Below are 22,248 nucleotides of genomic sequence, written 5' to 3'. Positions count from 1 at the left end.
TATAGCTGGACGAACCCACGCAAGACGAAGCCGATATCATAAAAGCCATGTCTTGATAAAAAAATCGCAGAGCCGAACCACCTCCGGGCCGGCTGCGCTGGCTAGGGTTCCACAAGGCCGGGGCGAACCGGTGAGAGCACGGACCTTTTTTTTCTTTTTCTTATATGGTAATTTTGATTGGAGTACTCACCTTATTGTTGAGTTGGTTGAGGAAGATGAAACCCACCTGAAGGAGATGGATCCAGCCGTGACCGGGTCATGACCGCCGCTGCGCCTCTGTTGCACACCTGTCCGGCCGCGGCACCACCTGAGCCGCCACCTGTGAGTCCCTTGCAACGAGCCACGCGTGTCCGCGCAGAAGATCCCGCGGCGTGCCCTCGATCCACGCGGAGCAGCGCCCCCAGCCGTCGGATCTGGGGCTGAGCGCACTCTGGACGGCCGCCGTGCCTCCCCCTCCCCGTCCCCGGACAGCACAGCAGCAGAATCCAGTCCCCACTGACACCGCGCCGGCCTCGCCTCCCTCGACACTCACTCCCCCTCCCCGTCCTCCGGCACTCTCCCCCTTTTAAACCCCTCCGTCTCCGGCCAGGCCCCCCTCCACCGCCACCCACCCAACCCTCGGGAGCGTCGACCGCCGGAGCCCCCCTCGTCCAGCCGAGGCCACCGCCCCCCTTCCGGGCCGCCTCCGCCCCACCCCGCCCCGCCGCAGGTACGGCCCGGCAGCGCCGCTCTCCCCTCCCACCCAACATTCCCGTTCGCGCCTCGGGGTGGGTACCCCGTAGCAGCCCGGCGCCGTAGATCCTTCAGCTTATTCCCCCCCTCGCCGTGCCTCCAGGCCCGCCCTCCCTCCGCCCTAGCGCGGCACTCATCGTCGCCGCCCTTCTCCTTCGCCCCGCCGGGCTGGCGCGGGCTTCGGCGCGGGCCTACCCGGGCTGGACGGATTCGTTCTCCGCCGACGAACCCTAGAAAAGATCATTTCCCCCAAAAAGCCTGTTTTTTTTTCTCTTCAACGGGAAGACGGTAACTGACGAAAGTTTGGGGTTTCAGTTACCCACACGCATGCCGAAGGCTCCCCTTGTTAGATCTCCCCGTCTGTGATGCAGCACTGCTGCTTGCGTTGTACTCCCTCCGTAAACTAATAAAAAGCGTTTAGATCACTATGAAGTACTCCCTCCGTTCCTAAATATTTGTCTTTCTAGTGATTTCAACAAGTGACTACATACGGAGCAAAATGAGTGAATCTACACTCTAAAATATGTCTATATACATCCGTATGTGGTACTCATTTGAAATCTCTAAAAAGACAAATATTTAGGAACGGAGGGAGTATTATTGAGGGAGTATTATTGATTGATGGGATTCAGATTGTTGGGGCACATAGAGGGGCGGATCTGTCTGTATTTGTTTTGACAAGCGATCGTTGGCTTCCAATGCACCTCCTCGGCTCGCCGCCAACGGTGATGATTGTGTTTGGTGTTAGGGTACCCGGCGACATCATTGTTTTCTGCTTATGTAGCGGGGTTGGAGTAAGTCAGGGTACGGTTTCTTTTTATTTGTGCAATCGGTTGCTAGACATTTTGTGATACTTAGCGCACTGTAAGATACATAGATGGGATGTTCTCTGTTTGTAGTTGCTTCGACAAATGTTTAATGGCTTCCAATGCAATCGGTTGCTAGACGTTTTGTGATACTTAGCGCACTGTAAGATACATAGATGGGATGTTTAATGGCTTCCAATGCACGCCATCTGTCCGCGAACCAGGGGTCTCAACACCGTGACTTGTTTGGGTTAGGGTAGCCAACATCATTGTTTTCTGTTTACGTAGTGGCAATCGGTGACTTGATTGGAGTAAGTTAGGTTAGAGTTTCTTTTTATTTGTGCAATCGGTTACTAGTTGTTCTGTTCTATGTAGCGCACTGTAAGCCACATACTACCTCGGTGCCAAAATATAAGACGTTTTGGTAGCCTACCAAAACGTGTTATATTTTGGTATGGAGGTAGTAGATGGGTAGGATCTCTTTTTGTAGTTGCTTTGACAAATGATGTTGAATGGCTTGCAGTGCACGCCATCTGTTCGTGAACGGTAATAATTGTGAGCCAGGGGGTGTCAACACTGTGACTTGTTTGGTGTTAGGGTAGCCAACATCATCGTTTTCTACTTCTGTAGCGGTGTTGGAGTAAGTTACGGTAGGGTTTATTTCATTTGTGCAATCTGTCACTGGACGTTCTGTGCTACGTAGCGCACTGTACGCCACATGCTTCATTTATTAACCTGCTGGGATTGAGGTATTCACCTTTTTGAGAGAACACTGCACACGTGCGTGTGTACATGTACCACGTGTATCATTTTGATAATTCAATTTCCAGTATTTAATGCTGTACCATATATGGCATTTATATTGCCTTTTTCAATTCAAATTATCAATATCTAACCTGTTGTTTTATGACGGCGTCGTGAATCGCGATACTTGACAGGGGTTTAACTGCCTGTGTTTGCGTAATGGAAGATCCACAAAGCGATAGTGGGCAATCAGCAAACGGCGCTGAGCCTGAGCTGGACTCTATGCAATTGGATGACAATGAAGAGAGCATGTCCCATACCATGGATGATTCAAATGGACAGTCTTCTATGGATGTTGACAGAGAACAGCTTTCTATGGATGCTGATATGAATGGGAAACCATCCTCGGATGGTGATGGTAAGGGAAAGTACTCTTCTGAGTCACATGCAGAAGTTCCAATTGACATGAGCCTGGGAAGCCTAGAGAAGTTTTGCAAGGAAGCATCAAGGTCATTTTTTGATGAGTTTGGTCTGATTAGCCATCAGATAAATTCTTACAATGAGTTTGTCTCACATGGGCTCCAAGAGCTTTTTGATTCACTTGGAGAAGTGACTGTCGAGCCAAGTTATGATTTGTCAAAGAAAGGGCCTGGTGGTTGGAAGCATGCTGTTATCAGGTTTGGTAGAGTGAAACTGGAAAAGCCTGTATTTTGGTCTGGCAGAGATGATGTTGATGAGGAGTCACTTAAGCTCAAGCCTAGACATGCTCGCCTCCAAAATATGACATATTCCTCCAAAATGGAAGTAGAAGTGCATATTCAGGTCAGCAGTCTCCATGTTCTTTATTGCCAATTACTTGCTCTTTTATGCTGTTGTCTGTTTATGAAGTGTTGAGCACATGCACGCAATCTTTAGAATCGATGCCCCTAAAATTACTTGAAACTGTAAAGTGCTGTGACATGCATGTCATGGCCCTGTTTTTATGCTGTTGACAACACACATTTTCAATCCTGTTCTTGCAAGCTAATCCTGTAAAAAGACACGAGACCTTGGCTGTCTATTTACTGATCTTGTGAAGCTGATGTCGTCTTCATTTAATTTGCTAGTTGTTTTATTCCCTGGTACCCTAATTAATATAGCAAAATAGTCCATTGACAGAACATGAAATGGAGCAGTCAAGGAACAAATGGCTGCTTGATGTTCCCAGATTAGCTCAGCAGTCAGCAACATACGTAGTTGTAGATATCACTCACGTGTGCTAATGCTTTATGCGCTTGATCCTATTGAACTGTTGTGTTGGTATGTTAGTTTACTTTAATAAACTATGTGCTAAGATGTCTCATGGTGTGTACTCATATTTTTGTGCACTCAGGTGTTACAGTCACTGAGTCACTCAATTAACTGACGTGTTCTAAACTGTTAACAGATTTATTCTATGGAGAAAAGTGACAAGTCTAAAACAGAGAAAGATCCTTTTGGTCACAAGAGAGTTCTTATGGATGAAACTCATGTGGTGAATATTGGCCGCCTTCCAGTTATGGTTAATTCAAATTTATGCTGGTTGCGTGAACTCAGGGAAAGTGACTGCCTTTATGATTCTGGTGGATACTTTTTGATCAGGGGAATGGAGAAGGTATAATTCTATTGATCTCTCTTTGCTTATTTTAGTTGATGCATCATGCAGGGAGTGTTGTATTATCAAATGTTTTGAACACTTCTTTTGTCACTAAGACGGAGTACAGAGCTTGTGAGCTTTCTTAGTTTTCTTTTAATTATATATGCTGCTGGAATCATTCTGAGAAAAGAGAGTTTACATGAGTACCGTGTGAATTGGTCTGTTTCCATATGTTGAACTCTTGTGTGTTAGCCCTGTTCCGCAAATATGATCTCAAAAAGCTACAATATGTTATTAGAACAGTCTGATAAAATTCTACCAAACTAGCTAAATAGCCATGCGTTGCTACGGATAAAATAATAATATGATCGATCATGTCAAGCCATTATTTACTGGCCTACTCTTACATACTTTAGGAACACCGTCATGCCTACCTGAATTGACCCTAGACCAGCGTCACGCAGGCACATTTGTGCTCCTTGTTATCTTTAGATCTTTAAGAGGCGGTTACCTTAGTTTGTGTGGCAGTGTCTAGTTGGTTACTTTGTTACGTCTTGTTAGAGATCTTTTAATAATGTGGGAAATTGAGGTACGAGGTTTGGATGAACCACGCGTCATCCGCTCCAGCCTATGCAACATACTAGTGAAGATTTTCCAAAGTTAGGTCAATGTTTTAAATGAGATGAGCGCTGATAACACTGACATGTGCGGACTCAGTTCGTGATCTTGTTGGTCCAGTTTGATATTCTCCTGGGGTGTGACTCTTAGAGTAATAACTGTACTAAAAAAGTCATTTTTTTTCATAACATATGTGCTGTGCTTCTTGGATCTCACTAATGGTCACTATGGTTCCATTGTTGAACACTGCAGATATTTATTGCCCAAGAGCAAAGATGCTTGACTAGGATTTGGATTGCTGACCGGCCTGTCTGGACTGTTTCTTATTTGTCTGAAATCAAACGAAGACGCATATATGTGAAGCTGATTGATTCTACAAAGAATAATGATTTCAGTGGCAGCAAAATCATTTCCATTTCCTTCCTGTATGCCAATATGCCGATTTGGCTAATGTTTTTTGCGCTAGGCGTATCATCTGATAAGGAAGCATTTGATATGATAGATATGGGAGACTGTGATGCTTCTGTTATCAACGCGATATCTGCAACTATTAGTGAATCTGACGAACTGTGTGAAGGCTTTCGTAAGTCTGATAAAGCCCGCCAGTGTGTTGATGATTTGGTCAAGAGTTCAAAATTTCCTCCAGGAGAGTCATTTGATGATTATATCGCTAAATATCTCTTTCCTGGTATAAAGGGGAATAGGAATAAAGCTCTTTTCTTAGGTTACATGGTCAAATGCCTTCTAATGGCCTTTACTGGGAAGCGCAGATGTGATAATAAGGATGATTTCAGGAACAAGAGGCTGGAGTTACCTGGTCAACTGCTTGGAAGAGAACTTCGGGCGCATCTTAGGCATGCAGAGAGGCTAATGGTTAAGGCCATGCAGAGAGATTTGAATAGTGATCGTGATCTAGAATTTCCAACGCGCTATCTTGATGCTTCAATTATTACTAATGGTATAAATCGTGCCTTCGCTACCGGTTCTTGGTGCCATCCCTACAAAAGAAACGAAAGATGCTCAGGAATCGTTGCAACGCTCAGGAGAACAAATCCTCTTCAAATGATGTCAGACTTGAGGAAAAGTCGCCAGCAGGTTGCTTATGCTGGGAAAGCTGGTGATGCAAGATATCCGTAAGTAATTTCTTAAACCAAGTGTTGCAGTCTTACATGCCCTTTTTTTTTTGCTCTTTATGCCCTTATGCGAACTAACCTGAAGAAAAAACCTTGCAGCAATCCATCTTACTGGGGAAAGATGTGTTTTATGTCCACTCCTGATGGTGAAAACTGTGGACTTGTGAAAAATCTAGCTGTTACTGCTATTGTTAGCTCTAGAGTGGCACAGCCATTGATTGACAGATTTGTTTCTTGTGGAATGAATAAACTGGATGAAATTCCTGCTAAGCAGATTCCCAAAATGGACAAGATCTTCCTAAATGGTGATTGGGTAGGATCCTGTGCTGATCCAGCTTCATTTGTCATGCGTTTAAGGTGCATGAGACGTGGTGGTCTGATCGATCCACAGGTTTGCTCTTTTCCCATGGTTAGAAGCATTTGGCCGAGTATACATTGTCTTTTATCTAGATGTTTGGTGTCTAGGTTCAGTGATACATCATACATACCATGTTTAGTTTAAGAAGAATTGCTGATGATGTGTCATAAGTCTTGGACAGGTCTAATTTGCATGCTTGGTTAATCATAGATCGATGCAAGTTAAGTCCAATCTGCTTGAATATAACAACAGTTTCCATAGTGCATGCCTTCTTACTTGTACCATGTAACCTAGCATCATGATGCTCTGTTTTCTATATTTTGTACTCCCTCTGTAATCGTTCTATCGAGTTCTTGTAATTATTGTCATGTTTAATTTGTCGGTACTATCTCCCTAAATGTATTTTTCCTTTTGTAATTCCTACTATGCATTTCTGTTGTGTTTCTTACCAAAATTTTGGTATTTGAGTAATGTAATTTTAGACTGCTTCCTTATCTGACGGACAATAATGGAGATACCTGTTGCCACATATGTTTTCTGTTTGCGCACTATGTGCTAATGTTTTACGTTGCAGTGTCATTTCTCGTATTGCTCATGCTTCATGTTCCGTCTGATCAGGTTGAAATCAAAAGGGACAAGCACCAATCTCCTGGAGAAGTACGGGTGTTTTCTGATGCAGGGCGATTACTCAGACCTCTTCTTGTGGTTGAGAACCTAAATAAAATTACAAAACGGAAGGGCTCTCCATACTCTTTTCAGGCACTAATGCAGCAAGAAATTATTGAATTCATTGGTGTTGAAGAGGAGGAAGATATACAATGTGCCTGGGGAATCAGGCACCTATTTCAGAGTAGTGGAGAGGAGGTTTCTGGTTATACTCATTGTGAGCTGGATCTTTCGTTTCTGTTGGGATTAAGCTGCAGTCTTATCCCTTTTGCAAATCACAATTTTGCTCGAAGGGTGCTGTACCAAGCAGAAAAACACTCACAGCAAGCTATTGGATACTCCACAACAAATCCACTTACCAGAGTTGATACTCTTTCTCATCAGCTTTACTACCCTCAGAGACCCCTTTTCAAAACAGTTTCAGCTGATTGCATCGGCCGATCAGATTATACTTTTGGAAGAAAAGATGACTTTGCTAGGCCTGAATATTTCAATGGACAAAATGCGATAGTGGCGGTCAATATTCATCAGGGATTTAACCAAGAGGACTCCCTGGTTATGAATAGAGCTTCTCTTGAACGTGGTATGTTTAGAACTGAGCTCATGCGGAGCTATAAGGCAGAAGTAGAGACCAAAGGGCCCAGCAAACGACTGAAAATGAAGGAGAAAGTAAACTTCGGCAAAATGGAAAGCAAGAGAGGACGAGTTGACAATCTTGATGATGATGGATTACCTTTTGTGGGTTCAAGTCTTCAGATTGGTGACATTATAATTGGGAAAGTGTCAGAGTCTGGTGAAGACCATAGTATTAAGCTGAAGCATACAGAGAAGGGAATGGTCCAGAGAGTGTTGCTCTCAGCCAATGATGAGGGGAAGCATTTTGCTGTTGTATCTTTAAGACAGGTATACGTTCAGTAAAGAATAACTATTATCTAGCACGTTACATGCACTGAACTTTACTACTAGCAATTGTATTTACCTTATAAACAGTAGAACTCTCTGAATGTTTGCCTTCTGCTCTACACCAACGGAAGCCAACTGCAACTAAAATGCTTGTTAGTTGGGTTTGCTCTCCTTTCCTATGTCTAATAATAGTACTCTCTCCGCCCCAAAATAAGTTTTGTACAAAGTTGTAATAACTTTGTACTAAATCAGCGACACTTATTTTGGGGAGGAGGGAGTATGATCCAGTGAACTAACAAATTGCTGCTTTTGGGCGGTTTAGTAATTATCTACTCTAGGTCTCGAGAGAATATTGTTGTATATATTCATCTTCCCATTTGTGAAGCAGAATTGGTTACCCTACTTTCCTACCATATCAGAGGGAAACAGGAGATTAGGAAGTTAATCATCAGTGTGCACTCATGATACCTGAGAGAAGTAATTGGTGCAAAGCAACCTTAATATGCCTGTGCTTAAAATATGTAGTAGTATACATTTACTCTTGTAACCATTCAAAATTAGTTTAAGCAGAATGGTTGGTGGTAAGAGAACACTAGTTATGATGTGTGGTAATCCAACAAAACACCTCTTTATATATCAGCTAAGTTTCTTCCCAGTGCATTTATATCTATCATAAATGTGTCAGTACTCAGATTGCAAAAAAAGAACCTTTTGGGAATGTGCAAGCAAAATTTTCAACTTTACCTAGGAATGCAAGTGCATTTGTTGATATAGAGAAGGTATTACTAAGATTCTCACGGCACTAACAGTTTTATAGCGTTTACTAACATTTCATGACAGAAAGTACTTGTCATAGTTGCATTCAAACTCTTAAGCAAATATATGTGAATGGAGTATTGGAATACTAAAGTGCTGGAATCAATGCATATGGTGTTTAACTGTGGTGCATGGTCTTAATCTTTTCTGATTAAGCAAGTGATAGATATACACAGATGTAATTTCTCGCAAAAAATGTGTGTTCATGTGTGCTGTGCGAAACAAAAGGGCAAAGCTAATGTAGCATCACCCTCACCAATGTTCAAAAGAGCAGAAAGCGTAAGCTAAGCGGAGGGCCACAGCTTAGAGCAATGGGTGCTTAAATAGTTTTTGAAATTGGCAGATTTTGAATAATATACACAGGAAAATAGGAAACATGGCACATGGGTAATTGAAATACAGTTCAACTAAAATGCAGTTTCCCTAAAAAAACAACAACAACTAAAATGCAGTTCAGTTCAAATAGACATAACCTAATAGAGATCATGTGGCCAGAATTTTGCCAGAATATGAAGGAAATAGTTCCTGAACAGAGCCTAATAATAAGATAAATGGCATATTGCCATTATTGCGCAAGCAGACAACCAGTAGTTCCAAAATAGCCAAATTATGGCCAATTTTTTTTAAATGCTTCATCTACCGCTTCGGGCAAAAGCGAAGCGCCTTGCCATCGCTCAGCGCTTAAACGCGCTTAAGCGTCGCTTAAAAGCGCTTTCTTGAACACCGAGCCTCACGTGTTCCCCATTTTCTTCAACGATGCAAAAATATACATTTTCACATAAAACTGAAAGTGCACATTTTATTCCCAAAGGTGCATCTAGTATCGTTTTTTGAAAACTTTTGGTGTTTCTTTTTTAAAACTGGGAGCATATGTTCCTGTAGTCATTTTGGCATTTTCTTGGTTGGTACATAGTACTACTCCCTCTGTCTGAAAATAAGTGTCTCAACTCTGGTACAACTTTATACTAAAGTTAGTACAAAGTTGAGACACTTATTATTGAGCGTAGAACATTGTTCGGACAATCGTTGCCTAGCCTTTGCAAAGAGAAGAGATGAGGGAAACCTTGCTGGGTTGATCTGCCTAATCTTTGCCAGGAGAGAGGGGGATGGAGGGGAACCTTGGGGGGGGGGGGGGGGGGTTGATCTGGGCTTAAGGTGTGCCTGACCGATGCCAGTGAGACACTACCTCTTTGCTGTCGCCGGCAGTTTGAGTTGGTGGTGATGGTCACAAATAGGAAAATGTGCTGCCCAAGTCTCATTTTTTTCCATTTCATAAATTTATTTTGCTGTTGAGTACTTCCTCCGTAAAGCTAGGTGATACCGGCTACCCAGACATCCAGCTAGGTGATACCTATCCTTTTTGCAATGTCTTTGAGCATGCGTTTCCTTTTGATAGCTATAAACTTATGTTGCTGACATGAATTTTCAGGTTCGATCACCTTGTGTTGGAGATAAATTTTCTAGCATGCATGGACAGAAAGGTGTTGTTGGTTTTCTGGAATCTCAGGAGAACTTCCCTTTTACCTGCCAAGGAATAGTTCCGGACATCGTGATAAATCCACACGCCTTTCCTACCCGTCAAACTCCAGGCCAGCTGCTTGAAGCTGCTTTGGGAAAGGGAATCGCTCTTGGTGGTAAAATCAGATATGCAACACCATTCACCACAGCAACAGTTGAAGTGATCTCGGAACAGTTGCACAAGTAAGTGTCTCCTTAATTCCAAACCAGCCCCTTTTTGAACATGGATACACCAGAGAGATATTTACTGATTTCAATGTTTGAGCACAGGGGCGGAGCTGTGTCTTGCCCACTATGGGCCATAGCCCCCCTCCCCCTCTTCCCTCATTATTGCAATCTATAGAAGTTAGAACTGCATACTAAGTGCCAATAAGTGCCTTAGCAAGAAAATCACTCCCCTCTTTGTATTTAATCTTTTCTCCTGAATGACGGCCACCTCTCCATTTTTGCTGTTATTTTCTATTAGTTGAAAATTTTAATTGCCTGTACAGATTAAGTTAAATCTTTTGTGAATTTTTCTACATCACAAAAGGGCACCCTGCTATCCTGAAATGTTATATTCATTACTGTATTGTTATAGAGCAAAGTAACGGCAGTGTAGTGTTACAAGTGGACATAATGACCTGCACAGTTCTGCTGATAGTTTTATTCCTGATCTATTGATCAATTGAATGAACATGTTCTGATTAAAAATTGGGTAAAACTTATGATGCATGTTTTCTAAGTTCTGCACTTCTGCTTCTGACACTTCATTTCCTTGCATTTAAACTTGTGTGAGTCTGAAACAGAGCAGCATATGATTTGACATTTGACTTCTAGATTTCCTATGGTTGACATATCTAGTTATATGTGATTATGCACCTGTGTAGTATTATTTTTCACATTCGCTGTTCACCTCTAATGATCATATAACCGGTCGTTGACAACGGTAAAATGACATTCGTCTGTTCTTGTATCATCATAGAAGAACAGAATCCAGTAAATGTAACAATTGAGCAGGGATTGAACTGTTTAGCACAATAATCAGATATCCATTGTTTTCTTCAATCTCACCAAGTGTTGTAATATCTATATTACCCCCTGTGAGTCATACTGCATAGTTATGCAGGAAATACCTTTTGAGTTTAGCTACCAGTTCAGGTTACATACCAGTGCACGTTGTTGCGTTATTAAATGTTCAAAATTGACGCATCTTGTTGTATTCCAGGCTTGGGTTTTCAAGAGGCGGAGCTGAAAGCGTTCTCAACGGCCAAACCGGCAAAAGGATGCAGCAACTGATCTTCGCAGGCCCCAACTTCTACCAGAGGCTGATCCACATGGCCGAGGACAAGGTGAAGTTCCGGAACACGGGGCCAGTGCACCCGCTCACGAGGCAGCCCGTCGCTGACAGGAAGAGGTTCGGCGGGGTCAAGTTCGGGGAGATGGAGCGCGACTGCCTGCTGGCCCACGGCGCGGCTGCCAACCTCCATGAGCGGCTCTTCACGCTGAGTGACTTCTCGGAGATGCGCATCTGCCAGACGTGCGAGCGGGGGGCGAACGTCATCATGCGGCCTGTTTCGGGCGGGCGGAAGATCCGGGGCCCGTACTGCGGGTTCTGCAAGTCCTCGGAGAACATTGTCAAGATCGCCGTCCCTTACGGCGCCAAGCTGCTCTACCAGGAGCTCTTCAGCATGGGCATCTGCCTCAAGTTCCAGACGGAGGTCTGCTAGACCGAGCTTCGTCGTGGTGTGTATATAGGTTATCTATATCTATCTATGGTTACTGATGGACATGTTAGTTAAGGTTCTCTGTGGTTGTGGACATGGTAGTTGGCTGAGGTTATCTGTGGTTATGGACATGTAGTGGCTACGTGGAACTCCTTGTGACCATGGCGTTTGCGTAGCTGGGACAGGCCTGCTCCTATGGAGCGAAGCTGGCCGTGCAGTGCAGGATATCTTGTGCCGTGGGGATGTGCCTCTGGCCTGAAGAAATTCTGTTGAGACACTGTTGTAGCTTAGCTAGTTGAACCTGTCTCACTCTGCCCCTGGAATCAACTTTATCCTAGTGAACAGAATTATCTTGTATAGTGCATGCCTTGTTGGTTTGAGCTGGTCGTGTTTGCTGTGGAATGGGTCGCCGAGTTCGTACCGAGGTAGTCGTGTCTTGTGATTCACAGCATATGCCATTGCAACCCGAATGTCACCGGCAATCGCAGCATATGCCATTGCAACCTGAATGTCACCGGCAACGCTGTGGATCGGCCATTTGGATCGACACGCCCTGAAGTTCAGACACCGCAACCACAACCATCATTGCATCCAGAAACAAGCCCACAAACTCGTGCATTTCCGGAGGTCATCCGAACGAACACATCGTGGAAGAAACACACGAAGTGGTCAAAAGAGACGACATGCCCTGATACTGACACAACAAACATACAATCAACCTGCAACAGCAAAGAGGAGGAGAAGATACAACACACACACACACACACCACCACCACCATACGATCATACGAACATCACAAGGGAGATCACAAAGACGAACGACGGCGAACAAGAGCTCCATGTGAGTCGCCGACGGCCTCTCCTCCTCCTCCCCCTACGGCATGAGGATGAAGAAGAGAAGCTCCCGCCGCATCGCCATCATCTCGCCTCTGCGAATGATGCTTCTCCAAAGATACAGATACTTATACCCCAAGTATCCCCATCCATCTCCATGCCCTTTCCAAGTATCTCCTCTGCTTTGAAAGTAGCCATCATCTGGGTCTCTGAACTTTGAACGACGACAGGGATCGAGTGCATTGAACCTGGACACCTTCTTGTAGCTAGCTTTTCGCTCTGTTGTAGAATGGCCTTTGTGATTTGGGAATACCAGTCATCGATTCTGTGATGAGTGTGTTGCCATCAGTGTCACAAGCTTTTCTCCCCTCTCTTTATGCCGCCTGCCCATACTATACAGTCACGCATGCACAATGAGACCAACTAGCCAGCACATTGGATCAGAGTCAGTAGACAGGTTTTCTAATGGGAAATACCAGATTTGGTCCATGTGCTCTGGCGTCAGGGTTACCAAATGTGTCCTGCTAGCATTATTTGTGCGTGTAACAGGCCAACAACCAGCTGGCTTTTAGTTCAATATAAACACCACTGACGACGTTCCACCGGTTATGTGTGAGGATCCCACACTTAGTTCATACTCCTAAGTCACTAGTACAAGATCATCTCCACACTCGCTCGTTTATGTTCTCAATATGGATTCTCCTGCAGACTGACGGCACATTTCAGGAATCCACTGTCTGTGAAAAGTAGTATTAGCACTAGTACATTAGTAGGTCATCAAGGTACTGAACCCACTGTTTAATAAAACTGTGCATAAACACTGTGATTTGTATTTAAGTACATGCGTGGCACCCTTGGCCCCTCTGCTGCATACTCCCTCGTATTTAGACAAATCTAAGACAAAATTTTCGGGACGGAGGTAATATATAACAGTGTGAAATGTTCAAAAAGCACATTTTCTCTTCTTCTACCTAGCTAAGTCCTGATCACTTTATGTCTTCTAGATAATCCTTTTGAGATACTGACTTTATCAAGTTACTGCACCGCATCCACCCATGAGATGTATATGGAGCATTTTCCTGCGGCAAATTATTAGCAATGATTGCACGGGATCCCCTGTCCGTGCAACTGGCCGGCTCAAGCTTTGCACCAGTTGCATGGGATAATAATGATAATTATAGCGGATCCCTGCACTGCACTCCCTTTGCATGAATGCGCTGTTAGAAATGTCCGTGGACAGAAACCGAGCGACATCGCCTTATGACACCGATCTCTAGCAGGAGATAAGGAATTTGCAGGCTGGGCACGCATCTTTACATGCACCATGAGCTTTTGCACGGTATGGAGCTGCCAATCTTGGCCAGAAAAGGCCACATCTCACGAGATTCCCTTGGCTCTAGCAGCTACTTCCTCCTTCTAACCTAGGCAGCATTGCGTCTAGGTGCACTGCAAGGTTCATCGACCCAGCACCAAGATCATGTATTGCATTGCATGCCGCAGTCCACAGGAGGCAGCAAGTTTGCTATTAGGTCTTTAGTCTCTCATCTAGACTTATAAATAGCCGCCGCAGCAGGGCAGATTAAACAAGTCAGTGAAGTGTGGTCCATAGGAGATGAACAAGAGTTCTAGCTACCTAGTTTGGTTGGTTGTCACCTGGAGTTCTTCTCAAATCACTTCAGTAGCTAGCTCACACTACCCCATTGTTGCATTGCCACTGTTTTAAAAGTGTGAATTGCGGGGATATAGAGCTTTGCATAGTGAAGTGTTTGGGGGAACTCTGGGTGGCAACCAGCAGTATCAGTAGGATTTGAGAGTATTTGCGCTTTCGAAATTATAGTGGTGAGTCCATATACATTATGATGCATGGGTGCATGGGGATTAATCGAGTTTGGCCTCGTCAGGAGTTCTCTTCAAGCACTTCGGGACGCTTCTGTTCGAGAACTTCTCTGAAGTGTTTGGGGGAACTCTTGGTGTCACCAAGCATTCAATACACATTGGCCACATACCATGATAGATGCGGTAGTTGGCTGAGAATCACGTTTTGTATTACCGGGGATTCCCTTCAAGCACTTTATGAAGCACCTTTTGCCGGTATTATGTGAAGTGTTTTGGGGAACTCTTGGTCCAACCAAGCACGTACTTAGCAGATATTGCAGGTCATAAACCACACAAGATGTACTACAAATCACGCTTGGTATTACTAGGAGTTCCCTTCAAACACTTTACAAAATACCTTTTTGAGGGCTTATGTGAAGTGTTTGGGGGAACTCTCAGTGTAATCAAGCATTTACCAGATACTGGTCGCAAACCACAAGAGAGCCGCGCTTGGTGAACCATGTTTGGTCTTACCGTGGGTTCCTTGCAAGCACTTCACGAGCATTCTTTCAAATGCCATTGTGAAGTGTTTGGGGGAACTCTTGGTGATGCCAAGCTTTATTCAACGTCAGTCAAGAACCAAAGGAGAATCTCATCAAAAAGCATGTTTGGTATTACCGTGGTTTCCCTGTAGGCACTTCACGAGGCATTATTACAAATGCTACAGTGAAGTGTTTGGGGGAACTCTTGGTGATGCCAAGCTTTACTCAATGCTGGCCAAGAACCAGGAGATATGATCAATATAAAGCAAGTTTAGTCTTACCATGGGTTTCCTGCAAGCACTTCAGGAGGCATTGTTTGAAAGACCATTGTTAAGTGTTTGGGGGAACTCTTGGTATCATGAAGCAATTTATGGATGTTGTTTCAGCTGATCCAACAAGATTTTGCATCGAACCCATGTTTAGGTATCAGCATGAGTTCCTTTCAGTAACTTTACGTCACATCATCAAAATGTCGCTATCAATGATCTTTAGGTTTAATCTGAAGTGTTTTTGGTCGAATGGGGAAGAGTTGGGAGGATATCATCTTGTAGAGCATGATGCGCACCTCCTTGTTGAAATGCGCTAGTGAGTGGATGTGCTCCTATTTTGGTTTGTTTCTTTTTCTTTGTCACTCACGTGTTTCAGGCCCAAATGATGGAGTGGCTGGAGAATTGGGGAGTATACATGTGGACCCTTCACGACAATGCATGCAAGATGGCGCTTTGCATACAATCAACTACGACCCTTTCTTTTTGCTGATAGTTTCTCAAGTTAAGTCCAGCTATAGGTTGAGTGTTGGTACACAGAGTATTAATGAAATCAATGAAGAAGTTGATAAATAATAAGCTTGCTATAGGATCTCATGAAATACAAAGTGACCCTGATAAAGACAATGAAATTCATGTGTCTGGGTTCCACTATATTTACTACACCATAGGGAGGGATATTTGTTAGAAAAGGCTCTCCAGTGCTGAAGGGACTAAGGCTTTTTAACAAGCTCCTCTAGAATATATTGATGTGGGAAATGATGATAATAAAATGAAGCTAGTTGATGTTGTTGCAAGAGTTGAAAAAACCAAGGACAAAGCTGATCTAGAGAAAGCATCAAGAAGGATTGGCATGAACAAAAAAGGGATGAAGGGCAAACTATGGACAAAGCTATTGAGAGGGCAAGGAAGAAAAATTTGGAGAAAGTCTATACCTATTGTTCTCAATAATGTTCCTAGTTTTATTTCCCACACTCCTAGTAATATTGGCATCAGCTTAGGTTGGGAAAAAATAAATATAGCATTTTATTTCTATTATTAAGGACCTAGAAAATCTAGAAGTGATTTGTTCATTGCTAGGTTGGGGAAACAGAGCAGAAAATATAATCCCGAGCAAAAGCTAAATAGCTTCAGCCCTGATGCTACTACAAATTTAATTTTTGATTCTGATTCCGAATATTATGATGATCTAAGAGATGAGATAGTGATATTATCTTCCTTATGTAAACCTAATCTAAAAAAGGTTTGCACTGGTGATTTCACTGTTAGACCAAAGGTACGTTGTAGTACCAGTAATGCTACTTACAAAAAAGTTTATATGTCTGGTATTTTTTGAATACCAGGAGTTTAGGGGAACAAAAGAGAAGATTTCTTAAAGAAACTATCTAGTAAAAGGTGGAATTTATATGTATCAAGAGATAAAAATGTGCTTTTACTGCCGCATAAGTGGCTGGGGTTAGTGGCCATTTTACCCTTATATGGCTTTGGCAGCTAGCTGTTGTTGCTTTGGGTGACTTGATTATGGGGGTTAGTGACAGTTTGTTTGAAGCTGATACATGTGTAGCTAGTAACTACCTGACTAGAATGAGTCTTATGGATAAGTGGACATGGTTCAAATCTAATATGGACAATGTTTATGCTGTTGCTCACTCCAGAGATAAGGTGGACTTCCTCATTGATTGGGTGCAGATGCTTGGTTGTAATGACCCCCCCCCCTTTGTTATTGAGGAGATTTTAATATCGTTAGAGAAATAGAGATAAATATGAGTTGCAGTGGAATCTTTTAGAACCACTTCCTACATTTCTTTCATTTGATCTGATGATGAGGATTCTCTAATCTCATGAAGCTGCACTGTCTTCCTAGTTTTTCTTTTGCAAGAAACATTTAGTTCGAAAACACATTGTTCTTAGTGTAATTTTTTTTGCCATAGTACAATGACGAATACCCACTATTTTAGGATAAACTACAAAGTAGCACTTAACTGATTTGGGATAGACATGTAAACATTTTACATACGTCTTATATTACCAAATTTTAAGAAAAGACAATATCATTTGGCTTACCATACCATATCTCAGATGGTGTCATTCCAACATATTTGATGACACTCTTGTCAGTGTAAAAGTCGTAGTCCCTAAAGCATAACTCAAAAGATAATGGCAAATTGTTCTCCAAAAAAGGAATTTTCCCGGCTTTATAGATAAAGCCACAACCCAACATACAACGGCCATTACAATATATAGTAAAAAGGGCAAAGATACATGATACCGAACGAGCCACGAATGAGCCAAGAGTGCACCAAGAACAAGCTTGGGCATCGAGGCCCTCGAGAAACCACGATTGTTCTGTCGACATGAGCAAGATAAGGTAGCAGCCCGCCATCGGGGGAAACCCATGCTCTGTTAACTCCCATGAGGCCAACTATAGCTTATCCGCCATCTATGCTTGCCTCCGAAGAAGCCCCTTGCCCTCTTGTCCTGGATCGGAGGACGTCACACCGTCGGGAGGCAGAGCTGCTCACTCCAAGATCGTATGACTAGGACCAACAGGTTAATTGTCAGGGAGAGGACGACCAGCACAACTACCTCACCTTGCAAAGTAACACCCTGTACATTGCCACCGCCTCCAGCAAAGATCAACGTCAACCACAAGCAGCCAAGCGAGAGCACCTTTGTAGATCCAGGCAGTCAACCCCCAAGTACGAAGCCTCTACCAACACTCCACAGGCCCAAGGTGGCGCCTACAAGAAGTACAATGACCCCTGAGCGTAGTCGCTACACAATCCGGGGATTTTGGGGTTTCACCCGGGACTCGGAGGTGGAGGGCAGGGGTAGAATTTTGATGCCGCCTACAGGAAGGGGAACGACACCCGGAGCATCGCTGGCATCGTGGTCGTTGCAACCAACCAAGGGGTTCCCCCAGTCCATAGCCCCCAGCACCACCAACTCCACCCACCCACCGGATCTGACCAACCGGAGGTCACCAGCATCGCGGCCGTCAGGATAGGAAGAGGACTGAGGGAGGAGACCACCTTCTCCAGATGAACTCCAAGGATTGACGAGGAGGCCCCGAGAGCACACTCCACGCGCTACGCCGACCTTCCACCCACGCGGACAAAGGCGATGAAGCCCCACAACTGTGCCCACCATGGTTTTCACTTTCAGTGAGATTTCAATGAAATTCACTGAATTTCATTAATTTCAGCAGACACTGAAATATTACGTTTCGGCCAAAATATTTAGCAATTTCAGTAGTACACATAAATTTAAATGTTTTTCAAAATATTCAAATTTTAATTGAATTCAAGTGAATATTTCGGCCCTTTGACTGAAATGATAACTGAAATTCGCTGAATTTCGATGATTTCAGTTGGTGCTGAAATTTTTCTGAAACTGAAATTGAAAACCATGGTGCCCACCACCCACCGCTAGTCAGAAGATGCCACCCGACCATGGCTGCCGCAACGTATCCTAGCAGTCCACCCGACCATGGCTGCCGCAACGTATCCTAGCGGTCCACATGCAGACCCCCAAAACCACGGAGCCCTTCACACCGCCGCCGCCACGCCCTCAACCAGCACATCGCTGCCCGATCTCACGAGCCCGCGCCGGCCGCCATCGGGAAGGGAAAGAGTGGTCCTGACACTGACTAGGCTGCCTGTCAGCGTGAGCCGACGACATCAAGGGGAGGAGGTAGGGGACGGGGCAAGCTACGCCGACGGCTAGGGTTTCCTCTTTGGGTCACTCGCGGGAGCGACACGGGAGGGGAGGGAAGGGAAGGGGATTCCACTCGGTCGGGAGAAACTGATCAATGCCATCTTTGATCTTACCATGTAATACATGATTTGATTATGTCAACAACTCTAGTTGTATGGATAAAATATTAAGATATACTCCATTGTTTTCTTCAATCTCGCCAGTTGTTCTCATATCTACATCACTTTCTCTTTAGTACCACGAATGGCTCTTCACGCTGAGCGACTTATCGAAGATGTGCATTATTACAACATCTGGCGTGATCAAGATGGGAGGGTAGTAAAAGGGTGTTGTTTTTGTGATCAAGATGAATTATTACAACATCTTTTCCTCCAATGCCCATTCGCCAGGTTATTGTGGTGTATCATTCATGTGTCCTTTAATGTTTCGCCTCCCAGCACTTTATCGAGTTTATTTAGATGGGGGTCTAACAATAGGATAGGTGTATAAGCATCTTACCTTATTTTTGCCGGTTGTGACAAGTTTTTTTTAGCTTTTCTGCAGTTCGTTTAAGACCTTGTTGCGAACCTGATACTTTGTTTAATAAAATGCCTGTGTACATCATGCGATGCAGAGGCCGGAGGACATCAAAACCAGGAGCTCTTCAGCATCGGCATCTGCATCAAGTTTCAGACGGAGGTTTGCTAGACTGAGCTCCATCGTTGATTCCTGGTGTGTGTGTATACAGGTTATCTATGTATCGTTAGATCATCTCCAACAGCTACGTTAAAAGGCGCGCGCGGGGTAAACTTAGTTTTTAGCTCACGCTGGACGGTTTCGCGCGCTCCAGTGGTGGCGGGAAACAAGCGCGCGAGGAGAACAATTGCGCGCGCGCGGGGGAAAGGGGGGCAGCTCGCGCGCTATTTTTGGCGCGCCGCTTCTGGCGCGCCTATAAATTGCGGCACTCGCCATGCGCCTATCCACACTGCCACGCGCGCCTCGTAGCTTCTTCGCCGCTCCAGCGCGTCCACCGCTTCCTCTCCTCGCCGCTCCAGCGCCCCGCCACCGACATGCCATCATGCCGCCGCGCCGCCGAGGAGCGTCGGGCTACCGCGGCGTCCGCCAGCGCCCCAACGGCTGGTACTCCGCCGAGATTCGGTCCGGCGACGTCCGGCTCGGCGTCGGTACGTTCCGGACCTCGCACGAGGCCGCACGCGCCTACGACGCGGCGGCGTGGTGCTTGGACACGCCGCGCCAGCAGATGAACTTCCAGGATGTCCAAATGCGCCAGCAGGCGCAGGACGTCGCCCCTTCGCCTCGTCTTATCACGGACCAGGACCATGCGGAGCACGCTCGGCGGCAGCGCTGCCTCGTCGCCAAGTAGGACGAGCGGGCCATGGCGGAGTGGCGCCGGCGCCACCCGGAGGACGTCGTCAACGAGGAAGCCTTCTGGGCAAGGCGCCGCGAGGACACGGCAAGGCACCGTGCGGAGCGGTTGGACAGGCGTCGGCGGAAGGCCCCGGCGTTATCGCAGTGCGAAATCGTTGAAAATGGTGGGCAGTCGATCTTTTCGTCTAGTGATGACCGTTGGGAAGACATGTGGCTCGATACCTCGGACCAGACCAGCGAGGATGGCGATGATGATGATGATGACGACGACGACTGGGAGTAGGCTGTAGTTGTACTATGTAGTTGCACTATCTAGTAGTTTTTTTTAAATCGTTGCACAGTAGTTTTTTATCTATCTATGCTATGGAACTATGTAAAATATCTATGTATCGTTTTGATCTATGAATTTTATTTATCGTTTTATTAAAAAAATGTACGGAATGTTTAGCGGCGCTGCATTTTAGCGTGGCCGCTGGAGCTACGCGCGCGCTCAGTTTTAGCGCGGCTGCTGGAGCCAGCGCTGCCGACCGCGCCAAATTAGGCGAAGGGCGCGTGGTAAATGAGTTTTTAGCACGCGGCGCTTTGCGCGGCTGTTGGAGATGCTCTTATGGACATGTGGTAAGTTTTTCTGTGGTTATGGACATGGAGCTGGTCAAGTTTATCTGTGGTTGGAACCCACAAAAAAAAGTTTATCTGAGGTTGTGGACATGTATTAGGTAGCTATGTGAAACTCCTTGTGACGATGGCGTTTGCGTAGCTTGGACGGGTGTGTTCCTATGGAGCGAAGTTGGTCGTGGTGCAGGATATCTTGTGCCGTGAGCATCTGCCTCTCGCCTGAGAAGAAATTCTGTTGAAATACTGTAGTAGCTTGGGTTAGCTGAACCTTTGATTAGCCTATGGCATGCCTTGCTGGTTTGAGCTGGCCGAGTTCGTGCTGAGCTCGTCGTGTCATGTGAATCATAGCATATGCCATTACAACCTTAATGCCACCGACAACGCCGTGGATCGGAGTACATTCCCGTGACGTGATCATGCATTTGGACGGAGACGCCCTGAAGTTCAAATCACCGCATCTACAATCATCATCGCATCGAGAAAAACACACGCATGCATGCAGAACACATGACGAAAGAAACACACGAAGTGGCCAAAAGAGACGAGATGCCCTGAGATACAACAAACATACTCCACGAGGAACGACTCAAGGGAATTACAGGAACAAAACCCTCCCTACCTGATCGGACGAACAACGACGAACTAGAGAGCCAAGAAGTGTGAAAGGGTGAACTCCATGCGAGATGCTAACGGCCTCTCCTCCTCCTACGGCATGAGGAAGAAGAAGAAAAGCTCCCGCCGTGTCGCCATCATCTCGCCTCTGCGAATGATGCTTCTCCAAAGATACTTATACCCATCTCCATACCATGCCCTTTCCAAGTATCTATGCTTTGAAACTAGTCATCATCTGGGTCTCTGAACTTTGAACGACGACAGGGATCGAGTGCATTGAACCTGGACAGCTTCTTGTAGCTAGCTTTTCGCTCTGTTGTATGGCCTTTGGGATTTGGGAATATCAGTCATCGATTCTGTGGTGGCACCTCACATAGTGTGTTGCCATCAGTGTCACAAGCTTTTCTCCCCTCTCTTTATGCTGCCTGCCATACTATACAGTCAAGCATGCACAATGAGACAACTAGTCAGCCCATTTGGACCAGAGCAGACAGGTTTTCCAATGGAAAAATACCAGATTAGGTCCATGTGCTCTGGCATCAGGGCTGCCAAATGTGTCCTAGTTCTAAGCATTATTTGTGTATGTAATAGCTGACCTTTAATCTTTTTGAAAGAGAAGTACTAGCTGGCCTTTAATTAACACTGATGAGTGATGAACATGAAGTCCCACCAACTGCAGACACGTACGCAAAGGACAACTGAAAATACTTTATCTAGGTAATATGATTATCTCAAGCTTAGTTCTGCGCTTCTGTTCTCAACATGGATTCTCCTGCAGACTGACGGCACATTTCAAAGAAGCCACTGGGTGTGAAAAGTAGTACTAGCACTAGGTCATCAACCCACTGTTTAATAAATTGTTAA

General features: G+C 44.9%; 1 protein-coding gene across 1 annotated transcript; it reads left to right on the top strand.

The window, feature by feature from the left end:
- Positions 1 to 513: 513 nt before the first annotated feature.
- LOC123190832 (DNA-directed RNA polymerases IV and V subunit 2) lies at positions 514 to 11,995 on the top strand. The gene is made up of 8 exons (XM_044603562.1): positions 514 to 709; positions 2,477 to 3,104; positions 3,709 to 3,915; positions 4,768 to 5,648; positions 5,748 to 6,039; positions 6,625 to 7,575; positions 9,821 to 10,092; positions 11,117 to 11,995. Exons 2-8 carry the CDS (start codon positions 2,502 to 2,504, stop codon positions 11,616 to 11,618), a joined length of 3,708 nt encoding a protein of 1,235 aa, XP_044459497.1. The 5' UTR covers positions 514 to 709; positions 2,477 to 2,501; the 3' UTR covers positions 11,619 to 11,995.
- The last annotated feature ends 10,253 nt before the right edge of the window (positions 11,996 to 22,248 follow it).

This window comes from Triticum aestivum, chromosome 2A, assembly GCF_018294505.1.
Source record: "Triticum aestivum cultivar Chinese Spring chromosome 2A, IWGSC CS RefSeq v2.1, whole genome shotgun sequence".
Taxonomy (NCBI): domain Eukaryota; kingdom Viridiplantae; phylum Streptophyta; class Magnoliopsida; order Poales; family Poaceae; genus Triticum; species Triticum aestivum.
This window is presented reverse-complemented; position numbering and strand designations above follow the sequence as displayed.